At 51.4% G+C, this 22,514-nt stretch overlaps 6 protein-coding genes across 6 annotated transcripts; 3 read left to right on the top strand and 3 right to left on the bottom strand.

Moving 5' to 3' along the window:
• Positions 1-5,660: 5,660 nt before the first annotated feature.
• Positions 5,661-7,485, top strand: N7474_002742 (uncharacterized protein; the record flags this gene model as incomplete). The annotated part of the gene is made up of 2 exons (XM_057194157.1): positions 5,661-5,760; positions 5,816-7,485. 2 exons carry the CDS (start codon positions 5,661-5,663, stop codon positions 7,483-7,485), a joined length of 1,770 nt encoding a protein of 589 aa, XP_057055512.1.
• A 5,979-nt stretch (positions 7,486-13,464) lies between these two features.
• Positions 13,465-16,475, top strand: N7474_002741 (CHY zinc finger protein; the record flags this gene model as incomplete). The annotated part of the gene is made up of 10 exons (XM_057194156.1): positions 13,465-13,612; positions 13,809-15,380; positions 15,436-15,523; positions 15,571-15,683; positions 15,735-15,782; positions 15,840-15,874; positions 15,925-16,049; positions 16,112-16,165; positions 16,224-16,360; positions 16,408-16,475. 10 exons carry the CDS (start codon positions 13,465-13,467, stop codon positions 16,473-16,475), a joined length of 2,388 nt encoding a protein of 795 aa, XP_057055511.1.
• Positions 16,476-16,667: 192 nt separating this feature from the next.
• Positions 16,668-17,996, bottom strand: N7474_002740 (4-hydroxyphenylpyruvate dioxygenase family protein; the record flags this gene model as incomplete). Its single annotated transcript, XM_057194155.1, has 3 exons — positions 16,668-16,802; positions 16,860-17,277; positions 17,335-17,996. 3 exons carry the CDS (start codon positions 17,994-17,996, stop codon positions 16,668-16,670), a joined length of 1,215 nt encoding a protein of 404 aa, XP_057055510.1.
• Positions 17,997-18,272: 276 nt separating this feature from the next.
• Positions 18,273-19,040, top strand: hmgX (the record flags this gene model as incomplete). Its single annotated transcript, XM_057194154.1, has 1 exon — positions 18,273-19,040. One exon carries the CDS (start codon positions 18,273-18,275, stop codon positions 19,038-19,040), a length of 768 nt encoding a protein of 255 aa, XP_057055509.1.
• A 112-nt stretch (positions 19,041-19,152) lies between these two features.
• Positions 19,153-20,028, bottom strand: N7474_002738 (uncharacterized protein; the record flags this gene model as incomplete). Its single annotated transcript, XM_057194153.1, has 1 exon — positions 19,153-20,028. One exon carries the CDS (start codon positions 20,026-20,028, stop codon positions 19,153-19,155), a length of 876 nt encoding a protein of 291 aa, XP_057055508.1.
• A 630-nt stretch (positions 20,029-20,658) lies between these two features.
• On the bottom strand, positions 20,659-22,169 carry hmgA (putative homogentisate 1,2-dioxygenase (HmgA); the record flags this gene model as incomplete). The annotated part of the gene is made up of 4 exons (XM_057194152.1): positions 20,659-20,782; positions 20,840-21,490; positions 21,542-22,051; positions 22,102-22,169. 4 exons carry the CDS (start codon positions 22,167-22,169, stop codon positions 20,659-20,661), a joined length of 1,353 nt encoding a protein of 450 aa, XP_057055507.1.
• Between the last annotated feature and the right edge of the window lie 345 nt (positions 22,170-22,514).

Below are 22,514 nucleotides of genomic sequence, written 5' to 3'. Positions count from 1 at the left end.
TTTTGATCTCATGCATACCTCGGTCGGCGCTTGCGTTCCCCAGGATTTTTCTAAGGTTCACTCGGCCTTTGGGTGTGGTGACCTCGCAATCCAAATGATCTACACTTCTTGCCGCGGCAAGTGCTACCCGGTACAAGCCTGGGCTTGTCACATTCACAATCCAGCCCTACCAGACAAGAGAATATCGACTGGCGGTTTTTAATTCTTTCTTTGCTAGTGGTATTGTGTACAGCGATCTTTGTACGTCGTCATGATCGTAGAGCCACAGATCGAAGATCTACACACATGTTCTACTAGCCGAATCGGGAGCTATGACGAAGTCCTTTGTTGCGCAAGCATAGATAGAGCCAAGCTATCGGAAGGGCTATGACACACCCAGGTTAACTAACCCATGACTTCCACGGAAATATCTCGAGAACTGTAACAGCTAGTCAAGCCCGAGCTCCAGTTACTCCAGCTACCATTTCACCCGGTGAATGAACGACCGTACGTACATTGCGCAACACTACAAATTACCCAGCCTATAGGACTCCATGGAAAGAAAGACGACGGGTATGGTATAACGTATAACGCCCAGCCACACTCACCCACTCTTATCCGACTAGCAAGTCCAGATTAGAATAAGCAGCTACAAAATGAAAGTGTTCCACCATCTTTCATGGAAGTCGCCATGTGAGTAAAAGTCCGTCTGTCAGCTGCTTCCGCTCTTTTTTTTAAGGAAGGAGAGACAAGCCGTCAAAAAAGGCTGCGTGAACTGGTTTGAATCGTAAGCTTTTCCAAGCTCGAGATCAGGGTTTAGCCTGGCCCGGCCCATGGTTTCAGGGGAAGCATAACCCGATTCCCCGCGACTCGTGGTTCATGGATTGGAAACATTGGTGGTCACGTCAAAAGAGGGCTTGAGACATGTCCGAATAACTGCGAAGAAGTGATCGGGAACCCAGGATAGCGAACTGTATGTATGTGTTCTAAGCCATACGCGACATTGCCGGCCTATTTTTGTAATCAGCAATCTTGGAGGTGGAACATGATCGCGAGCCATCAATTGATTTGACGCGTCACCCGAGAGACAATAATCATAGACACAGGTAGAGCCGCTCGGGAGATAGTTACGAGAAGACAAGCTCGATTTCATGCAGGTCAAGAAAAGAAAACATTTTCAGGCTAGCGCTGTGCCAGTCGTAAAATACCGCGACACCCGACAGAAATATCTTGGATGTCAAGTCAAGTAGGTTAAACTTCGAGCTCACCCGCGTCGACCGCACCGATACAAATCCATCGGTGCGGTGTGACAGTAGCATCTGAGTACTCCGATCGGGAGAGCGGTCTTCGATTCTCGTCGTCCAAGCCCATATTCCAACCGATGAGACCTGGCCTGTAGCTTCGGTTGAAAATGCGCCTACCATGACCCTGTGTGCGAGTGATGCTATTCATGGCTCGCCTCTCCTCTCCTTCGAATCTTTTAGCTGCTGGCCGGCGTGGTGAACTCAGATGACCTGCGGTGAAAATAGGGATTCCATGCGGGACGGGCGACGGAGGGCATCAGCCTCATGATTGAGTGTCGGGCTTCCCGCTCTTCCCCCATCACATGGCGCGGGGGGTTCATTGACGTGGCTGCGTTCTGTTCGTAGGCGTCCGGGTCTCAGGGTCTCTCTTGACGCCCTTCATTCCGTCTCATCTCTTTTCGTCTCTATTTCGGGGCTGCTGTTGATCCTGTCACACGACTGCCAACTCATCAAAAAGAAAAGAAAAGAAATAGGAGTTGGTATCGTATTCATTCAGCGACGGACGATACGATACTCGTCTGCAAAATGCGACCGGACAAGGGTCATTTTCTTTCTGGTGTTGTCTTTCAGTCCCGGATGCGGCGGGAACAGTCTGGGGTAGTAAACAAACAGGAGACCCCGGATTGATTATTGGCATCCGACTGGCACATGGTGTTATTTTTACGAGTAAGTCTGTCATTTACGCCCTATCAACAAAGGGCACAGCACAACTAAAAAGTGATCGACATGCCCTGCAAGCCATGGAGCGTAGCGAGACTCATTTTTTCGTTTCGTTTGCCCCGGACGCGGCCCCGAAGCCCCCAACAGGCGCCGTGGCGGACGGGGAAAAAGCCAGGTGACTGAGCCCGGAGATTAGCCTGAACATCAACCCGGACTCTGTATTTAGGCGTCATGTGTCAGTAGACAGCCGTGTGTTCTTTGGTGGGCGGAAGACAAAGCACCCAATAAATGCAAATAGCCATCCTGGTACCCCGATCGATCTTCGTTGGCGCGCTGTGGCGTCCGGCAAATAGAGTCACAAAAAGGACGGCAAAGATGTCAACGGTCTAGAATTTTCCCCCACAGATCAGCTGTACATGGGCAGACAAAGACCCTAGTGAGTTACATTAGCTCGCCGGCAAATCGTTTTACGTCAACTGTCTTTGATCGACGCCGCGAATCAGGGGCAAGGGATAGTTCAGAAAAGATAGCCACCCCTAGTCCAATAAACTGGCGCACATGGCCCGAAATAGTTATTGTTGCTGGGATCATTGGCGGACGGGCTGCAAAACTGGCGACTCGTGGCGTTGTTTGTCTGACGAACGAAAGAGCAGATCCAGTGTGTTAGAGACTGAAGGTTCGATTTGATAACTCTGGGAAGTGAGGCTGGCTCCAGATCACGACGGCTGCGTGCATGCAAGAACCTTGGAGAGTTATGCAGTTGGTAACCAACCAACCAGAAAGCAACCCTCCCTTGTGTGTCCGATCCGTCTTCCAGGCTGTGTCTGGTTTTTTTCCGGGTTTAGGCAAAGAATTTGAGTGTAGTCCGGGGAGCAACGTCTGGCCGGATCGGGGGTACAGAAACGCCAGAAACATGAAATACCAAATACTGTAAAACTGACACATTTTCAAGTTGTTGCCCTGACTAGGAGGCTCTGCCCTCGCATTGTCGCAGATAGAGAGGGCCAGAGCACATGGACAACAACATTATACAAATAACCCCTTGGAGACTAAAGTGCGTGTACCGGGAAGTGGGCCCGCCGCTGTCGGAGAATGAACAGAGGCATGCTAGGGCTCCCAGATACCCGGACACATATTCTTTCCTGCAGGAGTCAAGGGGAGAGAGATTAGCTCACATATCAATACATGTAAACAAGGAGAGACAGGGCTGGATCTAGAACATTGGAGGCATGCTCGGCGAGAGTGTGACTGTCTCTCTCCATTGTGTATCGAGGCTTGAGAGTAAAACAGAGAGAAGCATAGGTCGATCTCAGATATATCAGAAAGAAGGTTCTCTTGATCGTCTGGGATGGGTATGGCACTGGGTAAACACCTACGCCTTTCTTCTATTGATCGGGTTGAGGTGAAACAGAGATGATTCTCAATAAAGTACAAGATGATCGGCCGGAAATGCAAATCTTCCTTCCGGCTGGATTGCAAGACAATTGAATCATTAGACGAGTCAGTCACAACTCGAGTTGGACAATTCGCCCGGCCGTCACTGTGTCATTCACTTCATGCCTTACGGAGGACACGGGCGATAGTCGATAGTTTACCGCAGAATATCAACAAAGGGACCCCCGGATCACAACATAGCCTTCTGGTATGAACGCATCATACCAAACACTGCCGATTAACTCTACGATTCTCGATTATCTGCTCAGCTGACCGAGAGTCTAGAAGGGTGAGCGACCAAACTATGCGCGGATGCCGCCCCGCGATCCCCGGATTGATGCCCCTTGCGCAGATCTGGGAGAGAGAAAGGCATACGATTTTTAGCTTACCGGGGAGGGCGGGCCGGGGTAGATAGGGCGAGCGCAGTGAGAGGAATGTGATTATTGACAGGAGATGCGACACGAAGAAAAAGCATTGAAATCGGGGGCCTCATTTGTTGATGCGAATTAGGGCTGTCACATTTGATCGGTGGGGTGGCGCGGGTCGCGGAATCCAGGCACCGGGAGAACCTGACAGGCAGGGTAATGTGACAGCACTTTGCCATCAGCTCATCTACACTACTACAATCACTAGTAATGGAGTGTAACAGCTAAGAAGACCTCTACTACTCCTGTCTACTCCTACAATGCTATATTGGACCCCATGTCAGGTGACGCTCTCGTGACCGCGTGACCCGTGATTTGCCACCAATGCGTTGTCCTCCCTATCAGCTGTTCAGCTCCACTGCCTCGGCCGGTTAGAGCTAGAGCGACTAACTACGACTCTCGCCACAGCATCGACGGGGTTGTTCTCCATCTCCTGGTACCACCCGAATATGGAGAACGGTCGTTGTGCAAGGTCAGCCGCTGAGGATGAACTGACATCCAATTACCCCAGACCGACTCGCATCACATGATGGATGAAACGTGCATCTGGTGCGACTCTGACCAAGGGGGGCCACCGGAGGATCGATCGGCCCCGTCCTTCCCAGTCCCCCGGGTTAGCGGCCGCGAGAGCTCTGGATGGCGAGCCTATCCGTCAGTCCGGGGCACCGCCGGACGGCTAAAATCTTTTGACAGACTTTCTTATTAGTAGCTAGTGTTGGGGGAAGCTTGTGACGGTGGCTCCGTTTGGAAGGTGATTTCGAATATGTATGTAAGGTCCTCCCAACTAACTAGGATGTGCCCCTTCGGAAGACCATGAAGAAAGCAAAAAAGAGCGGTAAGAGACACAGGCTCTCGCAGTCGGTCTGCCCGGCAAATGCCTCACCGTTCGAGATTCATTCATGAATATGATCATGATGTGAGGCGTGAACACTAAAACACCGTGGCGTCCCAACCTCTGCTCGCTTCTCAAACGACCCTTCCGTGACCAAAATAGACAACACAGCAAATACTATCAGCCGGACGCTCCAGTGGCCAACCAAGGGACTGTTCATGTTCGCTGCAAGTCACAAGCAATAAAGAATCTGAATCGCCTTCTAGACGGAAACAATCCGGCCGCCCTAGCCATACCGGTAATGACCGTTTGGTATTTACCGGTCCCTCGTGACACACTGATTTTTCTCACCGACCCTCGGTAGTATCTTTAATAAAATCATTTAATATTTTCCCTTTTTGGTTCGTACCATACCGTACATGATAAATTCCCCTCTCGCTTTCTCTCTGTCATAATTATCGGTTTCGGCTCCTCTTCTATCTCTCGTTCCTCCTTCCTTTCCCTCCTCCTTCATTCACCTCTTCACTTCGCCTTCCCACTCACCCTTCCCAATCTCCCATTCCCACCCTCTGTCGCCCTCGTTTTCCTCTTCTCAACCCCCGATCGCGGCCATTACCCACCGCTGTTCGACCGACCCACTCGCATTACGCCTCCGTTCCGATAACCTCCGCCCTAACCCACTGCCAGATCTCCGCATCTCGAGTGGCGCCCTGGACGGAAATTTGACGGGACTCGACGAATTCTCTGTTCTTCACCCCTCTCTTGACATCTCAACTCGTGCCTGAGCACTCGATATCACCACCGACGCCAGATTCAATTCGGTTCGCTGCAAACATCCTCCTGTCAGCATCTAGACCGCCCTCTCTCGATCGGAACGTGAACACCGCGGGATTCGAAGAGATTTTTGCACCACCCCTCCTCAGCGCCGTACGATCACTCTCGGGGGAGACGGCGACCCCGGAACAACTCCCACACACCTCAACTATCGACAGCAAAGGCTCCCGCCGTAGCTGTGGCGTCGCTAGAATGCCTTCGCGATTTACAACACCGGTGTTAACGGTGGATGCGGATAATATTCACAAGGTGGACACCGCAAATGCACAGAGTCTGCACGGCATGTGGATGGGTGGGTTTCACGCGGATTGTCTTTGAAATTGGAACCAAAACTGACCTGGACGCAGTCTTCTCAAAATGTGCCGACTATATGGACCAGGGCCGTCGACTCGAAAACCTCAGCTGGCGCCTGTGGACTCGCGAAACCTTTTGCGTCGAACCCGAAAAAACCAGCGATACCTCCGTGCTCCCACTCCTTCGCTCGGAAGCCGGGGAACCTCCGGAGCTCTCCGCCAGTGTTGAGTCGGCCGCATCCGATCAAGCAGAGCGGATAGAGGCTCACATCAAACGACCCAAGTGCCAGGACTATCGGCCTGCTGTCGTTCGTGATGACTCGATGGCCAGCCTAGGTCGGGGCAAGGAGAAGCATATCACTTCCCTAGATCTGGAGCGCATGGTCCTCAACATCAAGGAACGGAAGAGCCTAGAACCTCTGACCCCGGTGGTCAGCCCTGCTGCGCCCGTGGTCGACATCACTCCTCGGCCGTCGACTTCTACCCCTACACCTCCCTCGGTTGTTTCGACCGCAAAACAAGTTCTATTCCCTCGACGACCACACCAAAAACCCCACGACTCGACGGAGTCATGCTCGACCACTGCCCCCGAGGGCAACGACGACAGCGATTCGGCGCAAGTCACCGCATCCGACACTAGTGTTTCGTCTTCTGGAGTTCTCCCCTGTCCCGATCTGATGAAGTCTCCCAGCGTGGTTCGTGGATTCTCGCCTTCCCACATCTCGTCGTCCTTCCGATCGCAGGCCAAGCTATCCGCCGATCCTAGCCCCTCTCGATCATCTACCACGCAATTAAAGCCATCGCCACTCAAGAAGAAGGGCGGAATGTTCACACTAGGTGGCTCGTCCGGTGACGATGATGAGAGCTCTTTTGAAGATCGCATGGTTACTCAAGACCAACCTGCCGCTGATTCACCCGCGGTGGGTAGCAAACCCAGCCCAGCCAAGAAGATGGCCTCGTTTAGCGACCAGGTCACATCACGGACTATACGACACCCCAAGAATCCGAGCCACATGGACGAGGATGCCATCGAGACCGACGACGATATTTCGGAGAGCGCTATCGAGGATGACGAAGACTCGGATTGGGAAGACTCGGTGACGGAGAGCGGGCGGTCCAGCGTGGACGAGCGAGAGCGACCAGAAATGTTCCAGCGGGTGGATTCCCGGCCTAATTTGGTATCGCGACGCTCGCTGCTTACAATGATGATGCACCAACCGGGACGGATGCAAAACAACGCTTTTCGATCTAGTCCCGCGCTACAGCGCTCGCGCCTGACATCACCTAATGGGCCATCTATTCCGGCCTCTCCGCCAGAAAAAGACGAAGAGAATTTGACTATGCGCGGTCCCGACGTTCCTCGATCTAAGCCCATCGTCATGAAACCGCCAACGACGCAATCTCTTGCGCATTCTCCACGCACCACTCGACGCAATATGCTTGCAACCGAGCTGACCGAGTCCCTTCGCAAACACCTCCTTTGGGAGCGCCAACAAAAGAGCGCAACCGCCAACGCTTTCAAACGCAGACACACCGCCCACGACATGAAGAATCTCCAGGAGTACCCAGACCCTCGGAAAGCCCAAGTCGAAACCTCAGATGGTGTCGGACCGAATGCCAATCCGGGCAGCCAGGTCAAGGACAAAGACCTGGCTAAAAATGGCTCTTGGACAAATTACACGACTGATTACGGGCCCTGGGAGTACCATGTCAAGGGATGGTGATTGTTTTCTTTCTTCTTTGTTGGACTGTCCGGTGTGACAATATCCACGTACGATTATGAACCTGCATTTGCATCAAGGGCGCACACATCTGGAATTTGGTTTCTATGTTTTTTAGGGAGGGTTGGGGGGTGTTATCCTTACACAGCACACTGGGCGCCGGCCCTGCATGGATCTCATGAAGCACCTACTACTACTACTACTTTTTTTTACGATATTAATTTTCTTGTACATCCTCTTCTTTATTTTCTTCTCGGGTCTCATGTGAGACGGAACACACATTGGGGGCTTAGTGCTGCTTCCTTTCGGTCGGTTTGTTTGTAAGAAAGATTCTTGACCGTAAAGTTTCAAGAAGCAATATGGCAAGGATCCGACCCTTTTCAATGATAATGGCTGTTTGTCGATACCTCCACTCGCTTTGTAGCTCTCTGTTTTAATCGGGATGTTCCAAGTGTTGGTCGGTTTGGGGTCGAGACCGCGTCCTCCAGCCACCATCCATGATCGATCTCTCGATTCCTTTCACATGCTACCTCCGTGTGTGTACGCTTGGTAATACTACCGCTGCGCGCTCCTTCAGCGGGCCAAAAAAAAAGTAATTCAAAACTTGGAATGGACACAACTCGTATGCACAGGCATACCTAAATACCTGTTGTTAGTATGTAGACGTGAGGTGAGGCTGGCGCCATGCAGGGTGGAATTAGCGGTCTGGACTCCCGAGCTCTCCCATTACGCACTGATAGCTAAGTGTAGGCGTTGTCTAGCTATGGGTCTCGAAGAGGTCCGCAAAAGGTTTCCTGGCGCCTCTATCCCTGCCCATAAATGGCATCTCCCTCCGAGGTTGACTCAAGCCGCCGCTGGCGTCTGCAGTGCATTGTCTGTGGCGCTGACACGTATGAAGGAGGGTGAGGGTGGTGTGGGGGGGAAGAAGCCATGAATTCAAGATTACTTACAAGTATCTGTATCTATCATAAGCAGAAAACAAGCATTGCTTTAGAAGGGAGCTATGTACTGTAGCTATAGCTACATCCCAGTTCTAGCCAGCTAACCAGTTAGTCCAGGTAGAATTAGTTACTGTGTGTAAACCGCACCTGCCTAAGAGGGACATGGCAGAAAAGGAAGGACAAAGGGTTACAAAGACGTGCTACAAAAACCAACCAAAAGGATCGGGGCGGTTAGGAAGGGGACCCAGGCCTTCGGTGATCGGGCACGGTCAGCTGAGAACCATCCATCCCTGCGGATTGTGATACTCTACCCCCGGCCCGGAGGGAGAGGGGTACAAAAGTACCTTTTATTGATTGAGCTAAACTTAGCCTGGCATAAACTGGTTCGCGACCTGCCCTTCTAGGGCAAGAGTCTGGATCCCGAACCAGCCCCCCACCCGGGATCCCCTTTTTTAGCTCTTAGCAGCACTGATCGCTTCCACATGTCTGCATGTCGGTCTATGACATCTTTTTTCATCACCATCTTGTTTTTTGTCTTGACTTGACAGCGTGGTGTCTCCACCGGGGTTTATCGGGTGGAGTCTATGGAGTATGGACTGAGATGCAGACAGAGCAAGATAGGAAGGAAACGCGAGGAAAGACTCTTGGTCTCGTCTTAATGCATACCACATATCTTGTTGCTGTGGTGTAAATCAGATTGGATTAATGATGCGCACTTGGCCTCCATTTCTCGGTCGGATTGAACTTCCGCGTGGATGGTGAGCGCGTGCTGGTTTATCAACACAGTCTGGCTGCGGCGATGGAGACTTTCTAAGCGAACCCGAGGCGGAGAGGCGCATCTCATACATACATGCTCTTGTATAAACAACATCTTAAAAGAGTAAAGCCTGTCATGATGGCTCTGGGTTAACCGCTCTCATGAGGAAAATGTGAGGCTGCAGCAGCATCTTCAGTCGATATTTACAATCCAATTGTACGTCGGCTTCATACTCTCACCACCACAAATAGCTATGGGAGGGTTCTCGACGTATGTGTAAGCTTCATACAAATCGCTGCACTCCAATTCGTCGCCACTTGTAGTTAAGACTTCGTCATAGTTAGCTGATCTTGATCTGATTTGAACTTCTGCCAATGAAGCTTACCTTGCCCGACGGATATGGAAACCTGCAATACTATCCACGAACAGAATCCATATGTTGTAACTGCACCTTCGTCGGTGTCTCATCATGCATCAGTCATGGTGAAGTGGATGTCATCATAGTACCAGCCGGCCGGCTCCACCTCGGCCCCCAATCCAGAGCTGGTCATGTGGTTCTCTTTCGGGCCATGCACATGACCGTCTATAACGGTCGTACACTCCGTAGGTGAGTTTCATCTTCAATAGTATGGTAACTACTTCCGGGCAAAAGACATCCTGTCGTTTTGTTCCTCCCCGAGAATATATATAGCTGAGTGACGTAAGTGCAGAACCTTCTTTATTTTCCTTGGTCAATAATAGACCTTGTTGGCGTAAAGGCTATGTTGCATCAACGCGAGAGGTGTGGATCCGGGATTGTGCTCCAGAACCTAAGAACACCCCACACCCATCGCAGATTCCTAAAACGCCCGACAGGCGTCTCCTTTTTACGGATTGCCTTCTCCACGAGCTTTTACATACATGTACATGTACATGCTCAGCCTGTCATGCCATCTCGGCTTGTATCCGACTACGCCCAACAGCGTTGTGGGGCCTAATGAAAATACCACTGCAGTGAGAGATACAAGCATATCTATCTAAATAAACGCGGTCGCAGCGGTAACTGCGTGAGCTAAGAAACCAATGTGCATCGCGGTCCATGTATGAGCGCGGCTCTGCAGAGCCGCTTGCCTGTAACATTGCAGTCGAGTCGAGTTCAGCTACCTCCACGAAACCCCCAAAGGGAGCAGCTAGAACCCTTGAAGAGGTTCTAGCCAGTTGGATTTTGCTCGTTTCTCGAATCTCAGCTGTGCTTTCCCCTGTCTTGTCTATGTTGGACCTTGTCGGTGGATTCCCAGTGGGCCTGCCAGAAAACGGGGACTTGGCATGATTCGTCGGAAATTCCGACGCGTTTAGTTTTCGTCAGGTCTCACCGAGTACGAGTGTGTTTTTTCCATGAAAGCAATGTAAGTTCACGACAATTGCATCTTTTCAGTTTATAGAGGGGTCATATTTGTATTTGGGATGTACCTTCATAAGATCAACGTATTTGTGCGAATTGACCAGTCAGGGTGTTAGATATTTTGGCATTGCTTTAACTTTCAGCGCAAAAGGTCTGCCTTGTTTATCTGTCGGCTTGATAACGCGTTCTGCGGTCCCATAAGTCATTGACATGTCTGCGAAGGAATCGGCAAGCCGATCCCGACTTTGTAGGGGTCAGTTGACTGTCAAAGAAGGAGCCGGAATTCAAATAATTAGGTCAATTGGATTGCATTTGTATACTGTTTGTCTACGAGGCATAGTTCAGTTCCTTTTTTCTTCATAAAAATTGCCTTCATTGTAGGTGTTGATTATGCGCGCTTTACCTGATGTCATCCGCTGTCAATGGCGAGTTTTTTGCTTCTGCCTCATCCTACAGCCCGACGAGACCAGGTCAACTGAACACCGTGAGTTGGACGTCAATCCCGAATACTAATAATAGTAGCCCGATGCCCGATCCGGATCCCTCCATCCTGTTTGATGCTTCTCGGAATAGTTACCTGCAGAACCACAAATCACGTGCGCCCCGCCCTGGTCTCGACTCTTCTGGGAGCGCACTGCTCCGGCGAATCAGACCATTCTGTTGAAAGACAGGGTGGACAGGTTCAGACAACCACCGCGAGAAGCCCGATTGCATCATCCCCTGCTCACGCTGATGAACGGAGCAAAGGAGTTTCCGACCGACAATCCCGAAGCAGACAGCCGTGGTTAGGAGTGCTGCACACCCACGGTCTTGCGAGCGGCTTCTGGAAGTGTTCTGGAAGGGGCGATCCGGTTGCACCGCAAGAGGTTTAGCGTCGTACGAAAGTCATTACATACCTGACCATACCTGACACCGGATTCCACTTTCCACTGTTTCGGGGTTTTTCGCGCCACATGGCTCTGGCTGAACAGAATGCTTTTGTTCTGTCTTGTCCGGGGCAGGAACAATTGCTTTCGGATGATAGTTGATACCAAGAGATACACCTATACCGACGTTCTTGACCTATGTTACTCCAGACATCCTTTCATATTCTCTCAGTTCATATTAAACCGAATCCCAGGGCTCTGGATACGCCGTTGTAAGTTCGCGGAGGAGACCGGGGGGTGAAACGATGGGGGGTGGCCACCATCCATGTGGAAGGCACTATCGAAGCTAGCATAAAGTTATCCCCGCGACCTGCTCACTCGGAACCTTCCATCCCGATAATATGGGGAATCTTCCCCGTTCGCTGATTTGCATGCTACATAACTATTGGCTATAGTCAGTCTGCGTGTCTCAATTGCCGCAGTTGTCATAACTCCTCCCGCAGCAAGAGGAAAGAGTAAAATGTCGGTGTAAACAGGCTCAAATGCCATCCCTTCAGCGTCAAATCACCTGAGTCATACTGGCAGTGGGGCGATGTTGCATCCCGATCGAAGTGACCAGGGTGCTAGAGTTCTAGAAAACATACCCCTCTTCTGCGGGTGAACGGAGAACACGGTAGTAGCTCCGGCCGCCACACTAAGCTTTATTGTTGGGGAGATAAGGCAGGGTTTATCGGAAGGTAGCGGCTGAACTATGGAAAGGGTAAAGTGACCGTCTAGGGTTGCGCAGGGGTTTAATATGTGGTCCATGACGGAGAGTTCCGAGAAAGGGGTGGGTGGTTGTGCATAGATATACTGTTGATGTTTTCGTTTTCTAGTCCAATAGCGTCAGGCAGATATCGAGGTCCCCAGCTGCGCTGCACAAGCAGCCACAAGCACATCCCTGGAGTCATCTGTAACATATTTCACTTTGGTGGCTATCTTGTCATACGTACATGTAGTGTGTTTCGAGCGACTGATTTACTTTGATGAGGGGATTCAACTCACATGGAGAATATTACGGCATCCGCATCGCACAGCAGGGAATGCCAAATGCTAACAACGAGCGTATCCCGAGGGAAGCCGCGGAAGTCAACGGCACCGCAGTGCCCAGCTATGCCAGCGACAGTTCTCTGCTACAACCTCTGCGGGTTATTTCAAGAAGAATATATTATTGATCGCTATTGGGCTCTATGGCTTGTAGTCCGAAGATGTAGGTGGCCAGAATCGAGACTGGCATGAGAGTTCTTGAATTTGATGCTGGCTCTTATACTTGGAAGGAAACAGGGGATAGGTGTGTGTTACAGATCAAACTCACAAACATAACGCGCGGGATGCGAGTACCTAAGGCACTGTAAGATCTAGTAAAGCTCCAAGTATAAAGATCAATGTAGTTGCCACGCAGTCCAGGGCCGGCCGCGGTGCTGGAGTAAATGTGCCTGCCCATGGAAAGGAATCAAACAATTTCAATCGTCAATCGTCAAGCGAATGAGTCAAGTTCTCTGTCTATTATTGCATACACAGTAACTATCGATCATTGTTGATTGTAAGAGGTTGTGTAGAGAATTACTCAAAATGAGTCAAAACGTGTTTAGACCCGCACTAAGCGGGCCCCACCATGAGATCCTCCACGCGGTTTCTGCAGAGACGACTGCTATATTTACTATCTTGTCCATTTGACTATATCTACTATTACTACCACCGCTACTCCTTGATTCTTCACTTGCAGCACTTCTGCACGTCTTCGCTTGTTACTGTCACGTGCCCCACGCCTGTCACCCGATCTCTGCGTTGGCAATCCAGCCCCCGAATCGACTGCCGCCCTTCACCATGTCAGTTGACGCTCACCGTAAGTCGTCGCCTCGTATCTTTTTTCGTCTTCCTGTCGGGGACATGCACTCCGCCCCTTGACGCACAGGGCTGGTCTTCTCGCCCCCCACCATCACCACCACCCCCAGGCACTGCGCGGCCCGCAACCTTTTTGATCACACGCTCACCACTATGCTAGGGCCAGAGCCGCCGCCTTCTGCGAGTGATGACTTGTCAGCGGCTCAGTCGCCAGGCGTTCCGGACCCAGACAGGTCGCCTCGGCCGCCCCAATCACATCCCCGCAAGCCTATCAAGTGCCGCTTTTTTGCTTCCAAAAAGGGTAGGTCCTTTACTCTTTTGCTTGCAGGATGTACCAGGTGTATGTACTTGTCCTGGTATTTCGTATACGCCTGGTGTTGTTTTCAAAAGTATACACGTCTGGCATGCCAGTCGGGCCATATCGTCATGAGAGCGATAACACGGGGCCGTTGTTTGCAATGTCTTCACGAAGCATATTGAAGCTGACACTCCCTTAGGATGCCGTGCTGGCGCTTCTTGCCCGTATGTTCATGATGCTACTTCCGTGGCATCAAAACAGATCACATCTGAACAGCGGTCCAGACCGGAGGATGAGCCCCAACCTTCGGTCCAAGATGTGGCCGCCAACATCCAAAATTTGACCGTGGGTGGAAATCCATCGACAAGTACTGCCCAACCTCAAAGGCCCGTGTCGAAAGTTGAACAGACGAATCCAAGAGAATTTCAGATCAACCAGCTGAGGCGGCGCTTCCACCCGCAAGAAACAGGCAATGATCTGGGATCAACTCTGACCTTTGGCTTGGCTCCATCAGACCCGGATTTTCCATTTGAGCTGGACAGCTTGCAATGTGTTCTTCATGTCCCTTCTTCATACCCAGGAAAAGGGCGACCCACACTGAAGGTCACGAACGCTGATATGGCCCCCGAATACCAAGAAAATGTTGCCAGAGGGTTTGATGACATGGTCGACTTTACTTTGCGCACAAGTGGTCAAGGGAATCTGCTCAATTGGATGAAGTCTCTGGACAGACAGCTCGAGCGTTTACTTACAACCCTCGAAAGAGGCCCGAAACTGACATTTATCCCAAATATCGGTGGCAGCACTGAAGCTACAAGCTCTGAAAACGCTCAAAGCCTACTTCCAGTATCACATACCACAACAGCTGGGCCGAAGGTTGCAACGCAAGCGCCAAAATCAAAACCGCCACCTGCGAAACCCACCTACACAGCCGAAGAAAGAGCGCAGGCTGAGAAACGACGGGCAACCGAGACCAAGCAGATTGAAGCTCGATTGGGAAGACTTCCCATGTTTCAGAAAAGGCCAGATGGAGTCTCTTTCATCGTCCCCATTCAGCCGACCAAACAAGACCGCCTACCTCGAACACTTCAAGCTGTCAAGACCGTGAAGTTGCTAGTGCCCCAACTTTATCCGTTGGAACGTAGCTTTATTGAGATCCAAGGAGTCGACAGCACCGAGGCAAGATCAGCGGAGGTGGGATTTGCGCAGTGGATTGAGCAGAATTCCCAATTGAATCTGGTGTCTCAGATCAACTACTTGGCCAGCAACCTGCATAATTTTGCCAAAACGCCACTTCCCGAGGAGCCTGAAGATGTACCATTGCCAGTCTTAGAAACTGTCCATGAGCCCACCGAGACTCCCCCTGTCCATGACGGTCTGGCAGCAGATACAGAAGACCGACCACATTTGCACGTCATCCCGCGCCCGCCTGAATGGTCTGTTCCAGATGGAAATAGTGGCGATGAAACCACAGAGGAGTCAAGTTATGACGAGGACTCATTCGAGGAAGAAGAAGAGGAAGAGGAGGATGGCGGCGCACCTATCCCTGCAATCCTGGACAAGCCTCCTGGAAAAGGTGTTGCTCTGTCATTTCCTTTCCTGGAGCTGTATGGCATCGAGTTATTGGAGCTTACCAATCTCTATATCACGGTCAAATGTGAACGATGCAAAGAACCCCTCGATGTGAAGAATGTGCCGCAGGCCAAGGATGAAAAGGATGTTTCGCCGAAGATGGAATCGTGCAAGAAATGCGCTAATCCTATGAGCATTGGTGGGTCTATTAACTAGCTACTTTGCGGAATGGAGGCTTATTGAGTTTATTCCAGCCTTCCGGCGACAGCTGATGCATTCTCATTCCAATCGCGCTGGTTACTTGGACCTCGATGGCTGCACCGTAGGGGATCTTCTTCCAAGGTGAGCTTTTTGTTTCTTTTTTTGCTCGATAGCTAATTTAGGGACAGTCATTTCATTCCAACATGTTCCGAGTGTTCGACCGTATATCCTTCTCCTGGAGTGTCGGCCGTTCGTGGAGAAAGCGCTATGGCGATTTGCCGACACTGCCATCGCAAGATGGGTGAGCATCTACATGTTACAAAAATTTATCCTATTGCTAACCTTAAAATAGTCTTAAAGATTCCAGAAGTCAAGTTCCTGGTTGTCGGGACCGCAGCGGGTGAGTCAAACAAATCAAGCGTTGAAACGACTTCATTCTAACTCGTATACTCCGTAGTATCTGGCCGCGGTGCTTTTCCTATGAAGAAGAAGGTCAGCAGTCCCGTCAACGATATTTGAAGATTTCACTGACCAAATAGCAGCGCAAGGAGGTCCTGGGTATTGTTGCTGGCCAGGAGCTGCCTCGACGTGGCCGTTGTCAACATTACGGGAAAAGCTACCGCTGGTTCAGATTCAGCTGTTGTGACAAGGTCTTCCCATGTGACAGGTATGGATTAATTGACAACTGACAGAACATTATTATGAACTGGCATTCTAACAGTATAGTAGATGCCACGACGCTGAAACAGATCATCCCAATGAACACGCCAACCGCATGATCTGGTATGTTGACATTTCTCCTCGATGGAAATAAGTAAGCAATAAACTAACGAAATCTCAGTGGCTTCTGCTCTCGAGAACAGATTTACAGACCCGAAGCCTGCGGCATCTGCAAAGCAGTCCTTGTCGGTAAGGCGGGCAGTGGATTCTGGGAAGGTGGAAAAGGGACCCGAAACCCGGCGCTGATGAGCCGAAAAGGTACGTGTCTGTCTAAGATGATACGAGAATATACCCTGACGGACTAGATCCTCGGAAATACAAACGGCGAGGCGCAACCGTTCCTGGTGGTTCCAGCTCATCGAAAAAGAAGTGATTAGCGGAGAAAAAGCCCGTGTACCGCACTTGCTGGTCCAACATCATATCCGACCCTGTCTACGCCAAGTAAAGAGACGGTACTCGGGTCAAATTATGCGATGGTATTGAGCAATTTACATAGAGGTGCGCTAGATGCAATCGTGAAGAAATACAGGAACCAATCTGGGTCAAAGCAACTGTCCCGTCCCCATCAAATCAGATTCCCGCGCAGCTCCTGTTCCCTCTCAATAGCCTCAAAGAGGGACTTGAAATTCCCAGCCCCGAATCCTGAGAAGTTATGTCTCTGGATAATCTCAATAAATACTGTAGGCCGGTCCATGAGATGCTATACCAGAAATCAGTCATCGATTCACTCCCAGTCAAAAAATAGAGAGACACATACCTTAGTAAAAAGCTGAAGCAAATACCCTCCCTCATCAAAATCAATCAGAATATCCAAACTCCGAATCGTCTCAAAGTCCTCGTGGAGCACGAGCCCGGCCTTCTTTAGCCGCGCCTGCATATCCGTGTAATACGTCTCCGGCACCTTGATGAACTCGACGCCGCGCGCTTTCAGATTCGTGATGTCGCGGATGATGTCGTCCGTTAGGAGGGCGATGTGCTGCACGCCGGCCCCGTTGTAAAAGTCCACGTACTCCTCGATCTGGGACTGCTTCTTGCCCTTGGCAGGCTCATTTATGGGCATTTTGACGATATCGTTCGGGGACGACATCACGATACTCTTCAGCGCTGAGAATTCTGTGCAGATTTGGCTGTCGTCTACGGACCAGAAGCGGTGGAAGCCGAGCGCTTTCTCGTAGCTGGATCACGGATGTTAGTTGATGACATGATAGAGACACAGGAGGGAGAATTCTTACTACTCGCAGATCTTATCCATCTCATCCCAGTCCTGATTCCCAACACAGTGATCAATCCGCTTTAACTGCACGCCGGGCAAGAACTTTGCCAGAGGATCCTCGGCTCCCGATTCAGAGCGATATCCCGGCATAAAGACGCCGTGATACTCATTCCGCTCGATGAGCGTATGTGTCGTCTCTCCGTAAGTCTGGATCGTAGCGACCTTGATACACCCATCGGCGTCCTCGAGGACCTTCGGCTCTGAAACGGCCTTCGCACCGTTCCGGACAGCAGCATAGAACACGGCCTCGACGTCATCTACCTCAAACGCAACGTCCTTGACAGCGTCGCCGTGTTTCTCAAGGTGTCGATGGATCTCTTTCAGTAGCTCTTGCTCCTCGGCATCGAAGCGGTCGAGCTGGTCTAGCGAGCGCAGTGGAGAGGTGAGGATGAAGGTGATGTCGCCGTTGCGAATGACGTGCGAGCATGTTGCTCGGCTGCCGGTTTCTAGGCCGCGGTATGCGACCCGCTTGAATCCCATACGGGTTGTGTAGTAGGTTGCTGCTTGCTTGGCGTTGCCGACATACCAGTGGATATGGTCATAGCCGCGGTAGCTCGCCAGTGACGAGGTCCCGTTTGTTTCGGAAGGGGGAGGGCTGGTTGAGATGGCTGAGGGTGCCATTTTTGATTTCTCTGTCAGGTATTCCTCGAAGCGACAAGTTGGTGATGGAAGTTAGTGATGGAACTTAGCTAAATCTGGCTGCAGAACTGCACCTTTAATAAGTCATATTCGAACTATGGCTCGGATATTCGGTGACGCTGGTGGTTCATACTCCGGCTGTCCACGGAGGTTGGGAAATACCCGCCGATTGCCGAGAATATCCGCCATATTATCGTCGCGGCATCACCACTGAATTTAGTTGTCGCACTTACTCTGATACCACCATCAATCCACGAAATGACCACTACTAGACCACACCTCACCACCAACGACGCGGCGGTCCTCCAGGCGCTCTTCGACGCTGAGTCCTCGCCCTCATCCGGGGTGGTGATCGACCCTTCCCTCCCGCCATGGCCGTCAAGTGTATCCATCTCTGACCAAGACTTGGCGTCGCTCAAGGAGCGCGAAGCGTCAATAATCCGCCAAATATCGGGCGATAGCCCAACACGAGAAATGGTCGAATCTGCGGTCGCCGATTTCGACGCTCTCATCGAGACATACCCGACCTATCCATCGGCATACACCAACCGCGCACAAACTCTGCGACTCCTAGCAGACATCCAAGATGAAAGCAAGAACAAAAACACAGAATCTACCTCAGACGACACTCTCTTCACACCCCAATCCTCCCCCCTCGCGACCCGTATCTTCAATGACCTCGGCCAAGCCATCACACTAGCCACACCACGCTCCCCCGCAGACCCAGTCTCAAATGCACAAGCGCGACTATTAGCAGACGTACACACGCACCGTGGGTATTTGCTACTAAAAGCGGCGCGACTGAAAAAGAATATAATGGGAGAGAAAGAAGAGACCGGTGGAGGACCGGAACGACTGCGTGGACTCGCCGCTGATCAGCTCGAGGAAATGGCGAGTCAGGATTTCTTTCTTGGAGGACGGTACGGGAATAAAGTTGCGCAGCAGTTAGCGGTACAGACGAATCCGTATGCGAAAATGTGTGGCGCGATTGTGAAGGAGGCAATGAGGAAGGAGGTGGAAGGGTGACTTTGGTTGAACATGATCTATACTGGTGGATCTTTCCATCTAAATATCTTGGCCCACAGTGCTATCTTCAAAACAGTGTATATACGATAAATCATATTTCTGCTGTCTGTGCCTAGGACAACGTAGGTAGAATAAAATGCATGATCTCGACGTCCCTATCGGCTGAAAGAGCAACGGCATTTGAATTCCGCTTCAGGCGGATAGCGCTCTCCTCGTCAAACGTCACCGGTATACCTCCCGCCTCCGGCTGAGATGCAACACCCCTCCCTTGTAGCACGTACAGCAGCTGGGTCGCATCCTGGGCCCGAACAAGCCATTCGTTCCCAGCAACGATCTTCACTATCTGCACGCGCGTCTCCCGTTCAGTGAACACTCCAAGCGTCTTCTTGAAAATCCCCTTGCCAGAACCGGCGCATGGCTTCCAGGCGAAACCCTTCGGCTTGACGATGATCGGTTTGTCGAATCGAGGTTCGGCGTATACCAGTGGCCGGTGGTTAAAGTATTCCCAGAGCGCTTCATAGCCATCTTTACCCTCGGAAGTAGCACCGTCGTTCTCGGCATAGTACCTGCCCCCTTCGAAGCGGCCCTTCTCTTTCAACGCTGCCTGCGCAGCCGCCAGTTGGTCAAACGACAAATATCCTTGCCCGCTGGCTCCGCCGAACTGTAGGACGAGGACATCGCGGTCTCCGCCCTCATCTTTCTGTGGCCCGTAGTGCACGGCTTCGGGGTGATAGCACAGCTCGCCTTCGCGCAGTAGCATATCCGGGCCGATGGAGACGTCGTTCCGCACGGCGTATCGGAACTGGTCGAAGTTGTGCTTGTGGCGGGGGGAGTAGAAGTCAGCTTGCCGCGCTAACGCGAGGTAATAGTTCTCAGGCGTGCCATCTTCACCGCGGAAAAGGTTTTTAAAAGCGAGGCCGTCGCCGCGGTGCTTGAGGGGTGGTGGGATGAATTCGAGGTCTCTGCCTTGAACAATGTCAATGTTCATTTTGTTTATTTATTTTTTTCAGAACTGTTTTGATTCCAAGAATTCAGTCGATGGGGTTTGACAAGTTGGAGCAAGGGGAATCCGTGGCTCGATGGTTGAGATGTATCGGTTCGCAGTCAATAGCTTCTTCCAAGATGCGTGGAGCGGGGTCGCGGGGAGCCTCAGAGGACTCGGATTTTATATTTCTGCAGAAGGGCCGAAATATGGTAAGCAGGTAATAAGCAGGCAGGGAGGGTATGGAGGCCTTACGCTAGTATTGACTAGTTTTAGCTCTCACGATAAACAAGTCGATATTCCGAGAGACGCGTTCTTTTGCCTCTCACAGAATATCCACTGGATATGTTCGTTGAATACCCAAATTCCTTTCGAGTATGGTCAGGTTTAGGCAACCCAAACCGTGACCGCATGATCTGCCTGAGAAGCCAGTGATCAGATGCATTGTGAAAATATACAAAGAAGAACATGTCTATCTTTTTACAACAGTTCACTTGCCAGTCATTTATATATTTCTCGATCGTTACCATCGGAGGTGCTAGTGATTGGCTCTCAAAGGTATCCCGTATTGTGTTAGACTATTTCACTAAGAGCCTGCATACACGCATCACTTTTCCTTATCTTTGGCCATCTCAATTAGGCCTTCTTTTCTGGGTTCACGAAATGCCGCTTAAGAGGCTTCCAGCTATGCTCATTATACTCCTCCTGCACTTTCTGGCAGGTCTTCAATCCCCACTCCGAGACGCCAACCATGAGAGAGCTAATAAATACCCGGGTCAGCAAAGTGCATCCTTGACAGCAATGGAAGCCAACATACCTCTCAAACATGAACGCCAAGCTCCCATCTCCGATCTTCTGCGGCTTCAGCTCCGCATTGCTCGCTCCCTCAAAGGCAGCCGAGTCCGGCCCGTGAGCGCTCATGACATTGTGCAGACTAGCACCTGCGGGCTGGAACCCACCGCCCGTCTTCGCGTCGTAGTTTCCGCAGATCAGACCCATGAACTCGGACATCGTGTTGCGGTGATACCACGGCGGACGGAAGGTCCCCTCTGCGACCAGCCAACGAGGCGGGAAGATAACAAAGTCCGCAATGGCAGTGCCCACATGGTCCGAAGGACCGGTGAGCACGGTGAAGATCGAAGGATCGGGGTGGTCGAATGAGATCGATCCGATGGTGTTGAACCGGCCGAGGTCATACTTGAACGGGTAGTAATTGCCGTGCCAGGCGACCACATCGAAGGGCGTGTGGTCCTGGCGTGCAGAGAAGAGCGTGTTGTTGAACTTGCTGTACAGTCTGTACTCGCTGCGCTCTTCCTCGTCGTCGAAAGCAGCGACGGGCGCTTGGAAATCACGCGCATTGGCGAGGCAGTTCGAGCCGATGGGCCCGAGTTCGGGAAGCTGGTAGTGGCCCTGGTACAGCTCACAGATATAGCCTCGAACGGGGCCGGAGGGGAGGGTCACACGGTATCTAATAGGGGATTAACAATATGGATCGGAGGCATTGCGGGAGAGTTCTTACCGAACACCGCGGGGAATGACGCAGATCTCATTCGGACGCAAAAGAATACGGCCCAGCTCCGTCTGGATATCCAGCACACCGTGCTGCGGCACAATCAGGAAATCGCCATCTGCCGAATAAAAGGCTTCCTTGCCCATATCCTTTCCGGCGGCATAGAGCAAGATACCCATGCCTTGCTTGAGGGTGGGGTCACCGGCGCCGGCAACCAGGTGCAGACCATGTACCCAGTCAACTTTCTCGTCGAGGTCAAAGGGGTTCCAGCGTAGCTGGTTGGGGATGTGGTGCAGCTTGTGCGTTTCAGTGGTCATGCTAGTATGATACGAGGCCGCATCTTCAGCAGTGAAGTTCTCGTGCGCGGCGGCGGGAATGGTGCGATAGACCCATGTCTGCTTGTTCTCGTGGCGCGGTGCCGTGAATGCAGTGCCTGAGAGTTTCTCAGCGTAGAGACCATACGGTGCCTTTTGCGGCGAGTTCTGGCCGATGGGGAGGGCGCCTTTGACGGCCTCGGTCCTGGTCGTGGTTAGTAGCTAGATCCCAACAGATGAATCTATGACACATACTCGTGGTACGAGTCGAAACCCGTCTGGTAAGCGTAGGGATCCGGATGGGCGAAGTTAGTGACGGGCATGATTGGAGAGAGTATTGCTGAAGTTGAGCCCGTCTGTTACTCGCCTATAATACTATCATCATCGCGGCAACACATGTCCGCAACCGCGGAATTCATGATTGCCGGGACTAAGCGGGGTTGTCCTAGAGATGATGGTCACTTTGGTCTAGATGGGTGCAATCTACACGCCCCATCCCACCTCCGACATCATTATGATTAATTCATCTTCCCACCATAATAAATTGTCAGAGACTGTCGGTTTTGCTAGATTAATAATTCGAGAGCTATTCTCTAGGCTGATCGCACTTGTTATTATTTTATTTACCGATCAGATACGATGGTCGGAAAAAGGGAATCGCGTCATAG

The sequence above is a fragment of the Penicillium riverlandense genome (genome assembly GCF_028828495.1).
Source record: "Penicillium riverlandense strain IBT 135883 chromosome Unknown utg000002l_segment0_segment0, whole genome shotgun sequence".
NCBI classification, from domain to species: Eukaryota; Fungi; Ascomycota; class Eurotiomycetes; order Eurotiales; family Aspergillaceae; genus Penicillium; species Penicillium riverlandense.
This window is presented reverse-complemented; position numbering and strand designations above follow the sequence as displayed.